General features: G+C 45.1%; 1 protein-coding gene across 1 annotated transcript in view; it reads right to left on the reverse strand.

Annotated features, from left to right (window-relative positions):
* Window positions 1-13,869, reverse strand: part of pde6a (phosphodiesterase 6A, cGMP-specific, rod, alpha) — a gene marked incomplete at its 5' end in the record, with an annotated part of 36,454 nt that extends 22,585 nt beyond the window's left edge. The window contains 6 exons of the mRNA XM_080007711.1: window positions 3,866-3,940; window positions 4,122-4,262; window positions 7,201-7,290; window positions 11,394-11,546; window positions 13,175-13,316; window positions 13,541-13,869. Coding sequence (XP_079863837.1) covers window positions 3,866-3,940; window positions 4,122-4,262; window positions 7,201-7,290; window positions 11,394-11,546; window positions 13,175-13,316; window positions 13,541-13,869 — 930 coding nt within the window. The remainder of the gene's footprint in view (window positions 1-3,865; window positions 3,941-4,121; window positions 4,263-7,200; window positions 7,291-11,393; window positions 11,547-13,174; window positions 13,317-13,540) is intronic.
* Between the last annotated feature and the right edge of the window lie 3,719 nt (window positions 13,870-17,588).

Raw genomic sequence — 17,588 nt, forward strand, 5'->3', positions numbered from 1 at the left:
ATTAATCATATACAATCAAGCCATTAATCATAAGAATTAGAAGATTCAAAATCAAAAACATTAATCACAAGAATTATTAAAAACAAGCCAAAGCACAGTTTCCGCAGTCGATGTCTACTAATTTAGACACCTAAAGATTTGTGGCCTATACATATATTTTAAAGCAACAAACTGTCCCTCAGTCTGTGTCTAGTCTACTTCATTGGAATGTCAGTAAATGTCTGTAAATTTCTAGAACTCTAACATTAGTTTTTTTTATGTTTTAATTATAGAAGGACTTTAACCAGGTTTTTACGTTTATAATTATAGAAGGACTTTAAACAGGTTTTGAGGACTTCAACCTCTAGAGGACCTTAACCTCAGCAGATAATCCAAAAGTTCTCTATTTTGTAAATAGACACAACTTCAGAATTTTGTTCAAAATCACAATTGATCCGCGAGTCTCTAAACATTGTTTATGGACATTCAATCCGACTAAATCCTTCATTGGCACATTGTTTTTCTTTCTGAACCTATTTTCCTCCTCCGCAATCCTTTCACCCACTTTCCTTAACTGAGTCATACTCAAGCTTCCCCTCGCGGGAAACCCCCCGTGTTCGACCCAGTCTTCCATACATGACATACATTTGTCCCCATGTTTACTTCTCATTTGCATATTGATCGGAGAACCCCAATCTGGTTTCTCCTTACTCGGCGCACACCCCATATTGCGTGTGAGCTTTTATTTTATTCATTATTTTTATTGTTATAAAACAATAAAAGTCTAGGTAGGCCTACTAGGTACAGTAGGTGGAGCAATAAACAGTAGGTACAGCCGATAGGAAATAGCAGTGCAGTGGAAATAGCAGTGCAGGAGAGCTCTAGTTGTAGGCTAGAGTGAATAGATGCGTTTTTAGTTTTCTTTTAAAGATGGCAAACGAGCCGGCTTTCCTAATATCTATAGGTAGTGCATTCCAAAGCTTTGGGGCATAAGTTTCGAAGGCTGCACTCCCGATTTTCTTTTGTGAATTACTTGGTGCTTCTAACAGGCCAGCAGTAGATGATCATAGCTCTCTTGGGGGCACATAGTTAGTAAGGGAGTTGGTGATGTATTCTGGTCCTTGCCCATCTAGAGCTTTATATATGAGGAGAAGGACCTTAAAGTCTACTCTAGATGTAACTGGAAGCCAGTGTAAGGCAGCCAGGACTGGGGTGATGTGTTCGCTCTTCTTAGTTCTAGTTAGTAGTCGGGCAGCCGAGTTTTGGATGAGCTGAAGCCTTTTAGTAGTTACTTTGGGAAGGCCAGTGAGAAGTGCATTACAGTAGTCAAGCCGGCTTCATACAAAGGCGTGAACCAGCTTTTCAGAATCCTTTTGGTTTATGAAAGGTCTTACTCTTGCTATATTTCTAAGGTGAAAAAATGAAACTTTCGTCACCTTGTTAATATGGGACTTGAAGCTTAGGTCAGAGTCTAGAATGACACCCAAACTTGTAACCTCAGTTTTGACCCAGGGTGCCAGTTTCCCTAGGTTTTTAAGTAGCATGTCCCTTTTTTGGGGGGGCAATCAGAAGGATTTCAGTTTTGTTTTCATTTAGTTTCAGGAAGTTATTGCTCATCCACTTATTTATCGCTAGAAAACAGTTTGTGATGGACTGTATGGCTACAGTGTCATTTGGTTCTGCTGAGATGTATAACTGTGTGTCATCGGCATAGCTATGGAAGCATACATTGTGCTCTCTAATGGTGTGCCCAAGTGGGAGCATGTATAGTGAGAAAAGCAAAGGGCCAAGGCAACTTCCTTGCACGACTCCGAAGCTGCTGTCATGTTTCTCTGATACATGATCTCCCAGCTTAACATAGAACTTTCTCCCTATAATGTATGTTCTGAACCAATTGAGCACGTTGCCGGAGAGACCAACCAGCGTTTCAAGACGATTGATTAGGATGTCATGGTCAATTGTATCAAATGCTGCGCTCAGGTCTAGCAGGACAAGGATTGAGACCTTATTTGCATCAGCGTTCAGCCTGAGATCACTAACTATTTTAGTGAGGGCAGTTTCTGTGCTGTGATTTGTTCTAAAGCCTGACTGTAATTCTTCCATAATGTTATTTTCTTTGAGAAAAGAGTTTATTTGCACTGAAACTATCTTCTCATGTACCTTACTGATGAAGGGAAGATTGGACATTGGCCTATAGTTTTTCAATTCGTTCACATCTAGATTGGCCTTCTTTAGTAGCGGTTTCAGCACAGCTGTTTTGAAGGCGTCTGGAAAGATGTCAGTTTGAAGTGACATGTTTATGATCATCAGGACGTGACTCGCGACACTATCAAATACCCGCTTTAAGGATGCCGTTGGTATAGGGCAAGGCAGAAGGTGGCTGAGCTACATTCGTCAACAGTCTTGCAGAGATCTGACAGTGTAATGCAGGCGAAATCCTTCATGGTTACTTATTTTCTGTGAGATTGACTGATCTCGTCTAAGTTTACGTCAGGGGTGATGCTCGCTCTGATCTTGGTTATTTTATCCTCAAAGAAGAGTGCAAACTCCTCACATTTCCTGGCTGACTGCTGTGGTGGAAGTGGGGGGGGCGCATTTATTAGCCGATCGATAGTGGAGAAAAGCACTCTGTGGTTACCTGTATTTTCTGAAATTATTTTGGAGAAATAATCTTTTCGTGCAAGTCGTATTGCTGTATTGTAAGTAGTCAAGGAGTCTTTGTATATTCTACAGTGAACTGTTAGCTTGGATTTCCTCCAGTTTCGCTCAGCTATCCTACACCTTCTTTTTTGGTCTTTGACATTGGTGTTATTCAGCCAGGGGGAAACTCTATCAGTTTTCACCTGTTTGACCTTTACGGGGGCGACTGTGTCTAGCACTGTTGACAGAGCGCAATGGAAATTTTGGACTATCTCATTCAGGGGGGGGTCATGGCACGGCCTGATTGATTGCATAATATTAGAGAATTTGGTCTCAGCGCTGTCGTCTAAGACCCTTCTGTGGACAAGGAGTTTGCTTCTGGACGTTTTCATGATTAGTTTTGTCTCATAGAACACGCAATAATGGTCGGAAATGGGCATTTGTTGCACCGACACATTCTCAATATCTAACCCTGCTGTTATTAGTAGGTCTCATGTGTTCCCATATCGGTGGGTGGGTTCGTGTATATGCTGCGTCAGCCCAAAACCGTCGAGCATGTTCTGAAGCTCACAACCTTTGGGGTCGTTCTCCTTGTTAATATAAATATTCAGGTGTCCATTTAAGATTATTTTATCATATCTAGTAAGGCAGATTGAGATAATTTCTGAGAATTCCTGTATAAACACTGATACTGAGTATTTTGGTAGGCGGTACAGTATCACACTGATTAATGGAAAGTGTGTTCTAATTTCTGTAGCAAGATACTCGAATGATGGATATGTGCCCAAGTCAACGTTATTTGACGTAATCTGCAGTGCCATGATGGCGGCTATTCCTCCTCCTCCCTTTCCCCTTGGTCTGGTTGATTGATAAGATTTAAAATTGGGGGGGCACGCTTCATCCAATATCCCAGGACCAGTGTCCTTGTCCAGCCAGGTCTCCACTTAAAACATACAGTGTAGATCATTTTCACTTATTAGCTCATTGATCAAAAAGGTTTTTTGTTTCAAAGCCCAGACATTAAGCAACGCTAATTTCAGCTGAAATTAGTCTGCGGGGAACAAACTGTCTGTTGGGGGACAGGGGGCACTCTGATTTGGTTTAATACAGATCAGGTTTGACTTACATACAGAGCGTGCTGAGTATTGATTGTTCTTTCTAACCGTTATCAAAGTTGAAATGGCATCTGGTGTGTGATCAGTTATTTGGCCTTGAGGAGTAGTAGGAGTAGTAGGAGTACTCTCACCCTGCCATCTGGAGTCTTTGGTCCGTCATACGGTGCAACTTCTCCCATCAGAACTGGCCAAAGGTCAAAAAACTCCTACACACACACACACAAACGCATGCACACACACAGTAGTAGTAGCAGTAGTAGTATTTCATATTATTAATTAATATTAATTAATAATTAATAGTTAATAATTTTTATATAATTAATAATATATATAATAATATGTATTATTATATATATTATTCATATGTATTAGTCGCCCTGCATCCACCTTGGTCTTGGTCATGTCCAGCAGACCCACAGAGTAGCGGTCACAGTTGAGGAATGCTCGCACAGTGTACAGAGCTTTGTGGAACTGTCTTTCAATGTCTGTCAACTCCTCAAACACCTTGCTGGCGGACCACAGCAGAACCTGGGAGACAAGACAGGACACAACATAGGACACAGGAGACAGGAATCAGGACAGGACACTACATATGTCACAGGACACGACACAGGAATCGGGACAGGACACAAGACAGGACATGACATAGGACACACGAAACAAGAATCAGGACAGGACACAAGACAGGGCACTACATAGGTCACAGGACACAACATAGGAAACTGGACACAGAAATCAGGACAGGACACAAGACAGGACCGGACAAGACAGGACATGACATAGCACACAGGAATCCACACAGGACACAAGACAGGACATGACATAGGACACAGGACAAAGGACAGGACACAAGACAGGACACACTATAGGACACAGGACACAACATAGGACACAGGACATGACATAGGGACAGGACACAGGATACAGTACAGGACACATGATACAAGACACGTTGCAGGATACAGGACAGGACATAGGGGACAGGACACAGGACAGGATACAGGAAAGGACACGGGATACATGACAGAACAGGACACAGGACAGGACACAGGATAGAGGACAGGACACTGGACATGGAACACATGACAGAATGCAGGATACAGGACACAGGACAGGTTACAGGACAGGACACAGGACAGGCTACAGGACAGGACACAGGATACGGGACAGGACACAGGATACAGGACAGGACACAGGATACAGGACACACGACAGGTTACAGGACAGGACGCAGGATACAGGACAGGACACAGGATACAGGACAGGACACAGGACACAAGACACAGGATACAGGACACAGGACAGCACACAGGATGCAGGAAAGGAAAGTTCATACAGGACAGGATACAGGGCAGGACTCGGGATACAGGACAGGAGACAGGGCATGGGACACAGGACACACGACAGGACACAGGATAGGGCAGTTGATACAGGACAGGATACAGGACAGGACATGGGATACAGGATAGGACACAGGACAGGACACAGGATACAGGAAAGGACAATTGATACAGGACAGGGTACAGGGCAGGACACTGGATACAGGACAGGGCACAGCCACAGGACAAGACACATGATACAGGACACACAGCAGGATACAGGACAGGACATAGGGGACAGGACACAGGAAACAACACAGGATACAGGACAGGACACACGACAGGACACAGGATGCAGGACACACGACAGGTTAGAGGACAGGCCACAGGATGCACGACAGCACACAGGACAGGGCACAGGACAGGACACAGGATACAGGACAGGACACAGGACAGGACACAGCACAGAATACAGGACACAGGATACATGACACAAGACAGGATACAGGACACAGGATACACGATAGGACACGGGACAGGACAGGACACACGACAGGACACAGGATAGGGCAGTTGATACAGGACAGGATACAGGACAGGACATGGGATACAGGATAGGACACAGGACAGGACACAGGATACAGGAAAGGACAATTGATACAGGACAGGGTACAGGGCAGGACACTGGATACAGGACAGGGCACAGCCACAGGACAAGACACATGATACAGGACACACAGCAGGATACAGGACAGGACATAGGGGATAGGACACAGGAAACAACACAGGATACAGGACAGGACACACGGCAGGACACAGGATACAGGACACACGACAGGTTAGAGGACAGGCCACAGGATGCACGACAGCACACAGGACAGGGCACAGGACAGGACACAGGATACAGGACAGGACACAGGACAGGACACAGCACAGGATACAGGACACAGGATACAGGACACAGGATACATGACACAAGACAGGATACAGGACACAGGATACACGATAGGACACGGGACAGGACAGGATACAGGACAGGACACAGGATTAAGGACATGACACAGGATACAGGATAGGACACAGGATACAGGACATGGTATACAGGACACAGGACAGGATACAGGACACAAGACACAGGATACAGGATATGACACAGGATAAAGTATACAGGATACAGGACAGGATACAGGAAACAAGACACAGGATACAGGACACAGGATACAGGACAAAGGATACAGGATGGGACACAGTACAGGACACAGGACAAAACACAGGACAGCACACAGCACAGGACATAGGGCAGCACACAGCACACCAAAGGACACAGGACAGGACACAGGACAGCACACAGCACAGGACACAGGACAGGATACAGGATACAAAATACAGGATACAAAATACAGGATACAGGACAGGACACAGTGCAGGACACAGGACGTGATACAGAACCGGACACAGGATACGGGGCACAGGACAGGGCACAGGACACAGGACACTCAACACAGGATACAGGAGACAGGACAGGACACAGGATACAGGACACAAAACGGGATACAGCACACAGGATACAGGACAGGACACAGGATAAAGGACAGGAAACGGGATACAGGACACAGGACACAGGACAGGATACAGGATATAGGATACATGACAGGACACAGTACAGGATACAGGATAGAGGACAGGACACAGGACAGGACACACCACACGGGATACAGACAAGACACAGGATACAGGACACAGGATACAGGACAGGATACAGAATACAGGAAACGGGATACAGGATACATGATATAGTACAGGACACAGGAGACGACAGAGGATACAGGATACAGAACAGGACACAGAACAGGACACAGGACGGGACACAGGATACAGGACACAGGACATGAAACAGGACTGATCATAGCAGAATAGAACATTCTGATACAGGAGGGGTATCTATTGATCTGATAGAGGAGGATTCAATTGGTCTGTTTATGCGAAAAATAACTTCATTATCAGCTCTGTTCTTCTCAGCAACTTTCAAGAACTTTGAGCAAGAAATGTTGAATTGCTGATCCTGCTGATCACCCAGATTTCCCTGGCTTATCTAAGAAAATATACAAAGATACTAAAAGAGATACTAAGATAGTACGATGCCTCACCTGTCCCCTCCTGGTCTCACAGTTGTGCAGGTAGCTGAGGTGGAAGACCCTCAGGACAAGGTTGGCAAAGTTCAGGTACTTGTTGAGGGTCTGAGCAGAGGAACATGTCGCACTTTAAACATTGATTCATTCTGAAAGACCCCACTTCAGTGTTTTATCAGAGGAAGGTTCTATGTTCAGAGCAGTGGCACCAGATGCCAGTAAAAACAGGAACATGACCTTAACTAACTTGATGCATCTCAGAGACGAGATGCGACTCATATTGAACATCATATGGATTCACTTTTGGAACCAAATCTAAATGTCCAACTCCTCTTGATGCACCGGGGGTCTGGCTGGCGTCGCTGTATGGCGCCAGAACCAAAGAAAACAAAGTGACGACGGGACTTTAAATCCCCTTTCTGCCATAACCTGCTACAGAAGATTGCTATGCTCTAAACCAGGATATTCGCACTAGAAACAGACAAAGATGAACTTCAGGATACAGTCCCGATGTCGCCCATAGTTGGTGAGTTAGCTCAGAAAGAGTTACTAACTCTGGATGATACTGTTACTTTTCCAAAACTTGGCACAGAGACAGTACCAAAGAAACAAACCGAACCAACAGCCGGTACTACCTACTGGCATAAGCTCGGTGCCAATTCAAAATAAGAACTAAGAATAAGTCTCGAGCTGCGCTGCTAAACGGAACGCAGGGTCATTTCACGCGAACACTGGGCTAACTAGAGTAGCATGGACCGGTGAGATCAGGCAGTCACCAACCCTACCGCTATGTCACCAGATCCAGGTCACCTTCTGCCCTCCATATTTGCAGATCATCCCCCAACCTATCCCTCTCCTCCACCTACCCCAATCTTGAGTTTACTAATAAAATGGAGCAACTGGTAAATGCTGGCGCTAAACTCACCCTCCAATCTGTCCTATTCAGCCCACGACCTTCACCACCCCCAAGGCCTCAGCTCCCGCCACGACACCCCCCCCCCCCCCACAACATCACCCCCCTCCTTCATTCACCCAGGTCCTGCAACGAGGCCACCCCCCTCAGCTTCTGCACCTTCTCAGAACTCGCCAACACACCACCACCCACTCAAGCGGGGGGGCCTCCAGTGCCCCTGACTGTGCCAAGCAGCAGTGTGTTCCAGCAGCAGTGATGATATCAAGACCAGCAAAGATCACTGAGATCCTGACGGCTCCAGCTGTAGATATGGTACTCAGAAATGTTTTCATAATCAGCTGGACCCAAGTGAAATACAGTATATGCTGACTTGCTATCCCAAGTAAGAAAGCCTATGTCAGTGCCTGGCACCTTCTCTATTCCTGTTGTGACTAGTGGTAGAGTCAGCAAAGTAAAAATCACTCACACTGCTCACTTGTCGAACTTGACAACTATTCCCTGTCCACCACAATCAGCCTTGGGGCCTGTCACTAATGTTAACACCACTAACACCATAAAGTTTGCCCTGCTTAATGTTAGCAGGGCTAACTCTGGCTAACAAATCATTTTTAGTTGATGATCTTATTGTTACTTCTAAACTTGATTTTATGTTTTTAACTGAAATGTGGTTAGAAAAAAGTAACAGTACAACCATAATTATTGAGACAGCTCCTCCTAACTTTAACTTCATGGATGTTTGTAGATCTGGAAAAAGAGGTGGAGGAATCGCTGTTTTATTCAATAATGTATTTCAGGGCAAACAGATATCATTTGGTGATTTTCTATCATTTGAATACCTTTCTGCTGTATTGAAATGGTCCCCTCAAGTTTGCTATGAATTATTTACAGGCCACCGAAATATTCTCGCAACTTCTTTGATGACTTTACAGAACTATGGTATGGTATTTGCACTGACTTTGAGTGTCTAGTTATAACTGGTGACTTTAATATTCCTATTGATGATTCTAATGACAATGCTGCTAAAGAACTTTTTGCTACTTCGGATACATTTGAACTGTCTCAGCATGTGAAAGGGCCTCATAGTCGGGGGCACACCTTGGACTTGATTATCACAAAGGGTCTCAATATTTCTAATGTTTCTGTGATGGATCCTTCCCTGTCCGACTATTACTGCGTTTTCTTTAATATGTTATTGACTCCTGACATCTGTATCAACTCAAATACTGTTAAAAATGGTATCAATGAGAATACTAGTGCACTCTTTAAAAACGCCATCTCTATGTTACCACCTCTCACCTCACCACCTCTCACCAGTTCTTGTAATAATCTTGTAGATAACTTTAATTCTAAGATTGTGAATGTCATGGATGTCATTGCTCCTGCTAAGGTCAAAACATTTTCTGGTAAGCAAAAAGCACCTTGGAGAAATTCTGCGTCTGTAAAAGTCAAGAAAGAGAGTGCCATAAAGCTGAACGCAAATGGCGCAAAACAAAACTTCACGTTCATCATGACATCTATATAGAGAGTGCCTCAATGCCAACAATTTTGACTTGAAAAGGGCTAGAGAACCTTTTCCTCCAATGTCATTAACAATAACGTTAATAACGCACAAACCCTATTTGCAATCGTTGATAGGCTGACTAATCCCCAGACACAAACACCCCCTGAACTTCTTTCCACCCATAAATTCAATGAGTTTGCTTCCTTTTTTACTGATAAAATTGAATGCGTTAGACAAGCATTTAATACCTCCATGTCAAACAAAAATGTGGATCACCACCATGTTTAGATAAAAGTAATGTGACAAGGATGACAGTGTTTAATGCCATAGCCTACACAACTCTTGAAGAAACAGTGAGATAACTTAAGCCATCCACTTGCCTGGCAATAGACAATGCAACTTTCCAAAGGCCTTGAAAACTGCAGTTATTAAACCTCTTTTAAGCTAGGGGATGGTAGCTCAGGCAGTAGAGCTGGTGGTCTAGTGATCTAAAGGTTGCTGGTTGGATCCCAGGCTCCTCCTGCTAGCATGCTGTAGTGTCCTTGAGCAAGACACTTAACCCCTCATTGCTCCTGATGGCTGCGTCCGTCGGTGTTTGAACAATTGTAAGTCGCTTTGGATAAAAGCGTCTGATCAATGACTAAATGTTTTTAAAAAAGCGGGGCCTAGATGCTTCTGTCATTAACAACTACAGGCCAATATCAAATCTACCCATCATAAGTAAAATCATCGAGAAAGTTATCTTCCAGCAACTTAACTTCTTAGCCTCAACTGGTTGCTATGACAACTTTCAATTAGGATTTCGACCCCTTCACAGCACTGAAACCGCTCTAATTAATGTTGTGAATGACATTCGTCTTAGCTCTGACTCCGGCAAAATTTCAATACTGGTGTTATTGGATCTCAGTGCTGCTTTCGACTCTGTTGAATAGGTTTAAAAATTGGGTTGGGGCTATCCAGCCCAGTCTTAAGCTGGTTTCAGTCATATCTACAAGACAGGAACTACTTTGTTTCCATTGGCAACTATATCTGAGCTAACTGGAGTTCCCCAATGTTCAATCCTAGGGCTGTCTCTATTCAACCTCTACATGCTCCCACTAGGTCAAACTATGCAAAATAACAACATTGCTTACCATAGTTATGAGGACGGCACTCAAATCTATATAGCTCTATCACCAAATGACTATCGTCCTATAGATACGCTGTGCCAGTGCATTGTCTGCCTAAAAAGTCTACTTCTTTAATTTATAAATCATGAAATGGTTTAGGGCCAAATTGTATCACTGCAAATCTTTCACAATATGAACCATCTAGACCACTCAAGTTGTTATTACATTTAATTGTATTACTCTATTCTTTAATTTTTTTTTTACATTTAGCAGACGCTTTTATCCAAAGCGACTTACAATTGTTCAAACACCGACGGACGCAGCCATCAGGAGCAATGAGGGGTTAAGTGTCTTGCTCAAGGACACTACAGCATGCTAGCAGGAGGAGCCTGGGATCCAACCAGCAACCTTTAGATCACTAGACCACCAGCTCTACCGCCTGAGCTACCATCCCCAAATTATTATTTTAAAATCCTGTTTTATTGTATAACATCTTTTTGATTATGTGAAGCACATTTAGTCTGCCTCCTGTATGAAATGTAGTATATAAATAAAGTTGCCTTGCCTTGCCTAAATTATTTCCGTTTCCATTCTGTTGTGGGAAGCCAATTGTAAGACAATTAATTTCTCTTGATCATATTATAGCAAGGCGCCCTCTGGTGGAGCAAAGTGAGGAAGGCGGCGTCACCTCTTCATCCTTGGCATGGAAGTGCGGGCCGTCCAGCTTGTTGACGGCCATCATGACGGCCACCATGTCTTTTCCATTCATGATGGGGACGGCCAGGACGCTGCGGGTCTGGTAGTCGGTCAGTGTGTCAACAAAGTCACTGAAGTAGGAATTCTGGAGGATGGAGGGAGAGACGGAGGGAGAGATGGGGAGAGAGAGAGAGAGAGAGAGAGAGAAATAGAGAGAGAGAGAGAATTAGAATTAGATATTATATGTTCATATCATCTCACAATCGTGGAGTTGACCTGATGGACAGTGGTTCAAATCCCAGGGAAGACTCAACATCTCTAACTCTAACTAGCGCCTGTTGTGATCACACATGGTACTGCAGGCTCCTATTGAAGAGGCTCATCCTGAGGAAACATCTGTATCAGAGTCCAGGCCGTGGATTCACTGAGGCATGGCTCTGTTTCCCTGTTTATGTGTTTATTTGACATTATAAATAATCCCCTGATCACTTCCTTCTTCTTAATTTTCTTCTTCTTCTTCTTCTTCTTCTTCTTCTTCTTCTTCTTCTTCTTCTTCTTCTTCTTCTTCTTCTTCTTCTTCTTCTTTTTACCTTGTGGACGTGCATACTCTTCCAGATTAAAAACAGTTAATTCCGCTGTGTCTGCTTTCCTGTGTGACCTCTGGACCTAATCCCAGATCGCTCTAATCCAGGACAGATTAACTGGCTTTACCCCCTTTACCCCCCCCCCACCACGCCCACACCTGCTCCATCACTCCTCCTCTATCCCTCCATCGCTCCTCCTCTATCCCTCCATCGCTCTCCATTTCTCTCTCTTCGAGCCTTGTCGCCATGACGATACACCACCAATCATCAGGATCATTTAGTTATAGCCTATATGTTCGATGATCCACATCAAATAATCTTAATAGATAGACCACACACACACAGACACACACACACAAACACACATACACACACATGCACAGACGCACACATGCACACACACACACACACATTACATTTCACTGCATATATGTATGGAAGTATGTATATGTATGTGACAAATAAAAAAAAAATAAATAAAAAAAATTCTTGAACACACTGCACCAGCATCATGGAGCAGTGTTTGTCCATCTCGTCCTCCTTCAGATATTCACACTTCAGACCATGAACGCTAACCTTCCTTTTTAAGTCACTGGCTGTAGGGGGCGCCACCCACGTCGCAACTGCAACATGCATGTGAATATATATATATATATATATATATATATATATATATATATATATATATATATATATGTGTGTGAATATATATCTCTGTGCACAGGTATAAGCTCGGAAAATAATATGTTGAAAGGTATTGAAGGATGAAGAGACTGAGCTGCTTCACTGAGATAGGCGGCTGCAGTGTCTGTCGCCCCCTGTTGGTCAACACACACTCATCTTTTACTCTAATTTACTGATAAGATACACCACACACACACACACACACACACACACACATATATATGGGTGTGTGTGTGTGTGTGTGTGTGTGTGTGTGTGTGTGTGTGTGTGTGTGTGTGTGTGTGTGTGTGTGTGTGTGTGTGTGGTGGAATGGATGGGGTGTAGTGTGGATGTTTGAGGCCTGAAGCAACTAAATAGGCATCAGCTCCATCAAGCCTCTGCTTGTGTTGTTCTACCTGCATGATCTACTGGATATATGTTTATATATAAGATATATGATAAAATATATGTAGAATATAAATAATAAATATAGAACATAAATTATAATAATCTAGTCTAGTAAAACCTGTGTGACATCGGGGACGTTGAGCAGCTTCTTGGTGGTGGCCACGTGGCCCACGATGCCCATGTCCAAAGGATAAACAATCTCACTGTCTGGAGCCACCAGGCAGTCGTCCAGAGCCGAGTCCTTCTGGACGTTGAAGAGCCTGGAAACTCACATTGATAGAGAAATACTAGGAATATTAGGAGGAAGCTCAATAACATGAATATTATCAATCATCTAAATCTTCTGAATATTCTGATCCTAAACAATACAAAGACAGAATCAGTGAGAAGAAAGAGAAATTTTCTGACTTAGTAATATTTCACTGATAATCAAAGGGAACATGAATATCAAAATATCTGCTTATATATGAAGCCCCCCACCCACCTGGTGGCCAGCTCGGCCACCCCGTTCCTCTGGCGGTACATGAAGAGGCTCATGCAGTCAGCCCTCAGTATGAAGCTGAGGTGTCTCATCAGGTTGAAGACAGACTTCTCCATCTGCACGTTGTCCTGGATGTCCCTCACCAGGTCAAACAGGATCTCGCTCTCCTCCACCAAGCTCAGCTGGTGGAGCTGGCCAACGTCCACCGCTGTCCTCCGCCCACCGTCCAGCAACTGCGAGATCACCTTGGGCCGGAAGGTGGAGTCGTAGTACTGCTTGGCGAAGTCTGGGTTGGCATCCAGGAACTGCTCTGCTGCCGCTGCGTCCACCATGACTGGACACAGTACAAATACATGGAGGAGTACTATGACTACCATTGTATGTGATACTCCTGCCGGATAGATGCCGTATAAGTAAATGGAGGAGTACTATGACTACCAATGTATGTGATACTCATGCAGGAGAGATGCAGTACGAGTACATGGAGGAGTACTATGACTACTAACTGTATGTGATAATCCTGCAGGCGAGATGCAGTATGAGTACATGGAGAAGTACTATGACTACCATTGTATGTGATACTCCTGCAGGAGAGATGCAGTATGAGTACATGGAGGAGTACTATGACTACCATTGTATGTCATAGTCCTACAGGAGAGATGCAGTATGAGTACATGTAGGAGTACTATGACTACCATTGTATGTCATAGTCCTGCAGGAGAGATGCAGTACGAGAAGAAGAAGAAGAAGAAGAAGAAGAAGAAGAAGAAGAAGAAGAAGAAGCTTTAATTGTCACACAGCACACCACACAACAACACATGCACACACATGCTTTGGATGGTGGCCGGTGAAATGAGGCCTCTGCATTTAACCCATCCTTGGCTTGTCCTTCCTCCGGGGGCGCAGCCAGGAGCAGTGTGTAGCATTCGTGGGCGCGCCGGGGACCTGGTGACGAGTGTCCATCGCTGGTCAGAAGATGATGTGTGCATGTTTTTGGTGGGGGTCCTTACTGATGTGAGGTGGAGGAAACCCCATGTGAGCACGGGGAGAACATGCAAACTCCACACAGAAAGGCTCCTATTTGGGAGATAACCCGCCCGGAGCACAGTGCCAACAGCGCCCCAGGCGGGAATCAAACCCAGGACCTTCTTGCTGTATTGTGTGTCATACTCCTGCAGGAGAGATGCAGTACAAGTAGCATTGTATGTGATTGTATGTGACCAAGATGGCGCCTCATACGGTCGCTTCGGTGTGTCAGTGCCAGTTGTTATGTTAATTTTGTTTGTTAGTTAAATTAGTTTTTTGTGAAAATTCCGAGAGCTCGTACACCAGAGAAGAGCTCATGAACATCAGGGCTACAACCCCGGTGGATTTATTTCACACTTTCATCGCCACATCCGTGCCGTCACCTTTGTGCATACAGTGAAACGCCGGAGGAGAGGTAGACGCGGCGGTGCGCTTGTGCGCCTCCGTGGATATCGCACACCTGGAATATTTCTATCTAACGTGCGTTCACTGGGAAACAAACTAGACGAACTTCAACTACTGTTGGGGAAGAACAGAGACTTTTCCTCATCTTCTGGTTTGTGAATCACGGAGACGTGGCTGAGTGGAACGATACCGGACTCTGTGCAAAAGAAAAGTTGGAGGTTTGTGTTTTTACACTAACAGTAGCTGGTGTAGTGATGTGACCGTGATCCTACAGCACTGTTCTACCGATCGGGAATCTTTCTTCATTAACTGCAAACACTTCTATTCTCCCCGTGAGTTTGTTTCAATCATACTGGTCAGTGTTAACATACCACTGCAAGCCAACATGCTGGATGCACAATGCATGCTGGCCGACCAGATACGTGTGTGGAACGGACAAACCCGGACTCCCTAGTTATTGTCCTTGGCGACTTTAACAAAGGAAACCTCAGCCATGAACTCCCCAAATATAGACAGTTTATTAAATGCCCCACCAGAGGGGAGAATACTTTGGACCACTGTCATACCACAGTAAGCAGTGCCTATCACGCCGTCCCTGAGCTGCACTGGGACTCTCTGACCATGTCATGGTCCACCTGAGTCCTGCATACAGGCAGAAATTAAAGCTGTCTAAACCTGTGGGCAGGGCATCTAAGAAGTGGACCAGTAAAGCTGTGGAGGATCTTCAGGCTGCTTGAACTGCACCGACTGGGACGTTTTCAGGACTGCTACCAATAGTATGGATGAGTACACAGAGGCTGTGACATCATACATCAGCTTTTGTGAAGAGAGCTATGTACCATCAGGTACCAGGGTGAGTTATAATGACAAGCGCTGGTTCACAGCTAAACTGAGACAGCTAAGGTTAGAGGAAGAGGCGTTTAGGAGTGGGGACAGAGACATGTTTAAAGTGGCTAAGTGGCAGTGGTGCAAGGCATTGCACTTCCGCCTCACAGCAAGAAGGTCCTGGGTTCGATTGTGTGGAGTTTGGAGTTTCCTCCACCTAACGTAAGTAAGGACCCCCCCCAAAAACATGCATCGTCTGACCAGCGATGGACACTCATCACCAGGTCCCCGGGCGTATCCACAAATGCTGCCCACTGCTCCTGGCTGTGCCCCCGGAGGAAGGACAAGCCAGGATGGGTTAAACGCAGAGAATCCATTTCACCATTTCACCAGCCACCATCCAGTGTGTGTGTGTGTGTGTGTGTGTGTGTGTGTGTGTATTAAAGATTGTTCTTCTTCTTAAGTACAGGTTTGGCAAAGAGGTGTGGGTTGCTAAACGACTGTACTCAAAGAGACTCCAATACCAGTTTTCCGCCAATGACTATGCCTCAAACCAAAAACACCTCACTCCTTGAACAACTCATGTTGGCCAATGACCAAAAAAAATTCTACTGTTGGGGATGGTAGGTCAGGAGGTAGAGCTGGTGGTCTAGTGATTTAAAGGTTGCTGGTTCGATCCCAGGCTCCTCCTGCTAGCATGCTGTAGTGTCCTTGAGCAAGACACTTAACCCCTAAATGCTCCTGATGGCTGCGTCCGTCAGTGTTTGAACAATTGTAAGTCGCTTTGGATAAGCGTCTGATAAATGACTAAATGTAATGTAATGTTGCTTTGAAAGACAATGGGACAATACTGACACCAGCCCCAGCCTTCCAGCTCCACCTCCCCCACCACAGCAGGAGACTGGACCTCTTCACACCTACTCAACTCAGAGCACCCCCTCCTCCCTGACCACAGCGACGACTCCTTTGATGCTGGAGTGACTTCAAGAGGCACAACCCCCGCAAAACAGCCAGACCAGACTCTCTCCATCAACCCTGTAGCACTGTGCTGATCAGCTGTTTCTGGTGTTCACAGACATTTTCAACACCTCACTGGTACTGCCTAGTACCAGCCTGCTTTAAATGCGTGACCATCATCCCAGTCCCAAAGAAGCCCAAGGACCACAGGACTTAATGATTACAGACCCGTCGCCCTGACCTCTGTGGTGATTAAGTCTTTTGAACGCCTTGTGCTTTGTCAACTCTGTGGAGTCCTGCCGCTTCCTCAGAACCATCATCTCCCAGGACCTCAAGTGGGAGCTGAACATCAGCTCCATCGTCAAGAAAGCCCAGCAGAGGACGTACTTCCTGCGGCAGCTGAGGAACTTCAACCTGCCAGAGACATTGATGGTGCACTTCTACACCTCCATTGAGTCTGTTCTCTCCTCCTCCATCACCAGTCTTACCCTGTTGCAACCACCAAGGACAAGGGGAGACTGCAGCGTGTCATTCGCTCTGCTGAGAAGGTGATTGGCTGCAATCTGCCATCTCTCCAGGACCTGTACGCCTCCGGGATCCTCAGTGCAGGTAAGATTGTGGCTGACCCCTCCCACCCCAGACACAAACTCTTTGAAACACTTCCCTCTGGCAGGAGGCTGCTCCAACAAGGCCAAAACCTCTCGCCACAAGAACAGTTTCTTCCCCTCTGCGACTGGCCTCATCAACAAGGCCCACCCCCCCACAACGCCTTTAACTGAATGAGTACTGATTGAGTACTGAATGAGTACTCTACGTCAATGTGTTACATTAACGCACA

This window comes from Zeus faber (genome assembly GCF_960531495.2).
Source record: "Zeus faber genome assembly, chromosome: 10".
In the NCBI taxonomy this organism is placed as follows: Eukaryota; Metazoa; Chordata; class Actinopteri; order Zeiformes; family Zeidae; genus Zeus; species Zeus faber.